Raw genomic sequence first — 1,520 nt, 5'->3', positions numbered from 1 at the left:
CGCAAATGTGCTCGTTTCCATGGTAAGACGACTTCTGCAAAGTTGGTCCTTCACGCAAACGAAAAGAAATAGTCACTCCTGCGCTAAATACGTTTGGACCTTTCGAAGAAGCCTCGTTCAAATCATTTGTTGTGAAGTTTCTCTCGTCAAAACACACAACATTGCAATAGCATCCTATAAAAACTCACTCCCTCGCGGAAAGAAAAACGACCATGAGTTTGGCTCCCTAGTGTCTGTGTACCAGACCACCAATCATTTCTGTGAGAAAAACGAAAATGTTGGAAGGCATATGTGTTCCAAGCCACTGCCACAGGCTTAAGGCAGAACACCTGCAAGATACATACATATGTGATGGGTGCAAAGAGAGAGGCACAGAATGGCGATATAGATGCTGTGCCTGCAATTACGACATGCACAATTTCTGCGCCACGGCTTCTCCTTCCATTCCCCACCCATTAAGTGATTCAAAAATGATATTGCTCTCATTCCCTGTTGTCAAAGACACTCTCTGGTGCTCCGCTTGTGAGAGATCTGTGTTGGGATTGAGGTATTCCTGCACTGCAAGTGGTGACGTTCTGCATCCCTGCTGTGCACGCCTTCCAAAAACCCACACAAACAACTCCATTACTCTGCGTTTCTCCAAAAGCTTGTCAGTAGATCCGTGTAATTGGTGTGGTCAAAGAAACAGAGGATGGGCTTACGTCTCCACAGAGTACAGCATCCACGTTCATTGTCTCAAAGAAGCCTTGGAAACGCCCAAATCCCCAGAATTTAATTTGTCTAGCAATCACTCTTCTCCTCAACTTTGCAGCGGTCGCCTCCAATTAACAGCACCACCCAGCACTTCAAATCATCAACACTCAACAGCGGGATATGCCGCTTCAGGAACTCTGCAGAAGTACCAGCCGAATAAATCTAATCATGGGTTTAAGCGCTTTTGTAAAAAGACCAAGCTGTTTCTGAAAGCCATCCGTGCAATCCTCTTTGGAGATCCGTCCTCTGTTTTGCAGGTATATGCGACGTCCTTTGCGACAGACCAGTAAAGGCTTCTGCTCGATATGCTCGCCGTTTTACTGGGTGTTTGGTGGAGGAGCAGCCTCAGTTTATTAGCAATCCCTCATCAACCAAAAAAAATGTTTTCTTTCATATTTGTTTTGATTTTTTGATTTTGTAATTTTGTTAATAAGTTTGTAAAGTTGAATAGTTTTTAATAATCTATAAAAATCAAATGGTGTTGAGTGTAAGACCCAAATATTGCAAGAGATGGAGTTGGGATCATGTTCTATAAGACTTTGATAAAATGGTAACCTTTCAGTGTTATATCTTAACCCGAGAAATACCAGTATGTGATATTCTTATAAGAGTTTGCCATAAAAGTATAATTGCCTTTGGCGTGTTTGTGAAGAATAATTTTGAATAATCTTTAGGATCAAGTCTTTCTAAAAAAATTAAACCACATTTAATCATACTATGTCACATTTGTCAAGAAAGAATAGACATACTATGTCACATTTGTCAAG

General features: G+C 41.2%; 1 protein-coding gene across 1 annotated transcript; it reads left to right on the top strand.

Annotated features, from left to right (window-relative positions):
• Window positions 1-275: 275 nt before the first annotated feature.
• LOC131078126 (uncharacterized) lies at window positions 276-1,043 on the top strand. Its single transcript, XM_058015800.2, has one exon. It carries the CDS (start codon window positions 276-278, stop codon window positions 1,041-1,043), a length of 768 nt encoding a protein of 255 aa, XP_057871783.2.
• The last annotated feature ends 477 nt before the right edge of the window (window positions 1,044-1,520 follow it).

This window comes from Cryptomeria japonica, chromosome 7, assembly GCF_030272615.1.
Source record: "Cryptomeria japonica chromosome 7, Sugi_1.0, whole genome shotgun sequence".
Classification (NCBI taxonomy): domain Eukaryota; kingdom Viridiplantae; phylum Streptophyta; class Pinopsida; order Cupressales; family Cupressaceae; genus Cryptomeria; species Cryptomeria japonica.
Note: the sequence above shows the minus strand (reverse complement) of the source record. Positions and strands in the feature narration are given on the sequence as shown.

What these genes read in the sequence shown, in the direction of transcription:
- LOC131078126 (XM_058015800.2), top strand. Translation starts at nt 276, where the DNA reads ATGTTGGAAGGCATATGTGTTCCAAGCCACTGCCACAGGCTTAAGGCA.